Source organism: Penaeus monodon, chromosome 28, assembly GCF_015228065.2.
Source record: "Penaeus monodon isolate SGIC_2016 chromosome 28, NSTDA_Pmon_1, whole genome shotgun sequence".
In the NCBI taxonomy this organism is placed as follows: Eukaryota; Metazoa; Arthropoda; class Malacostraca; order Decapoda; family Penaeidae; genus Penaeus; species Penaeus monodon.
Genome location: NC_051413.1, coordinates 34,750,564 through 34,750,889, shown reverse-complemented (window position 1 = coordinate 34,750,889; position 326 = coordinate 34,750,564). Strand labels below are relative to the sequence as shown.

Below are 326 nucleotides of genomic sequence, written 5' to 3'. Positions count from 1 at the left end.
CACACACACCACATATCCTCCTTTGCATTCCAAAAGAACCAACAAATGAGTGAATCCATTCCAGAAGCTCAGTCACCCACCTGGTTCCTGTGCTGGGTGTCAGTGAAGGCCAGCAGGACAGAGTGCCCAGTTGTTAAGAAGACCTCCAATGCACAGTCCTGGAGTTGGAATCGCCGGATGTGGATCTCACGGATGTTGTCAAGGGGCCACGTCACAGACACTACTTCGCTGCTGCTGCCACACTGTTGACAGTCGGGATGTCAGGTGACAAGTATTAGCAAATCAGGCAGGAATCCTTTCTTTACCTTTGAATCTACTGTCCCTGG

General features: G+C 50.6%; 1 protein-coding gene across 1 annotated transcript in view; it reads right to left on the bottom strand.

The window, feature by feature from the left end:
* The window catches only part of LOC119591544 (lysosomal-trafficking regulator-like), a gene marked incomplete in the record, with an annotated part of 91,173 nt that overhangs the window by 7,058 nt on the left and 83,789 nt on the right, over positions 1-326 (bottom strand). The window contains 1 exon segment of the mRNA XM_037940294.1: positions 81-242. Within this exon segment, the coding sequence (XP_037796222.1) occupies positions 81-242 (162 nt within the window).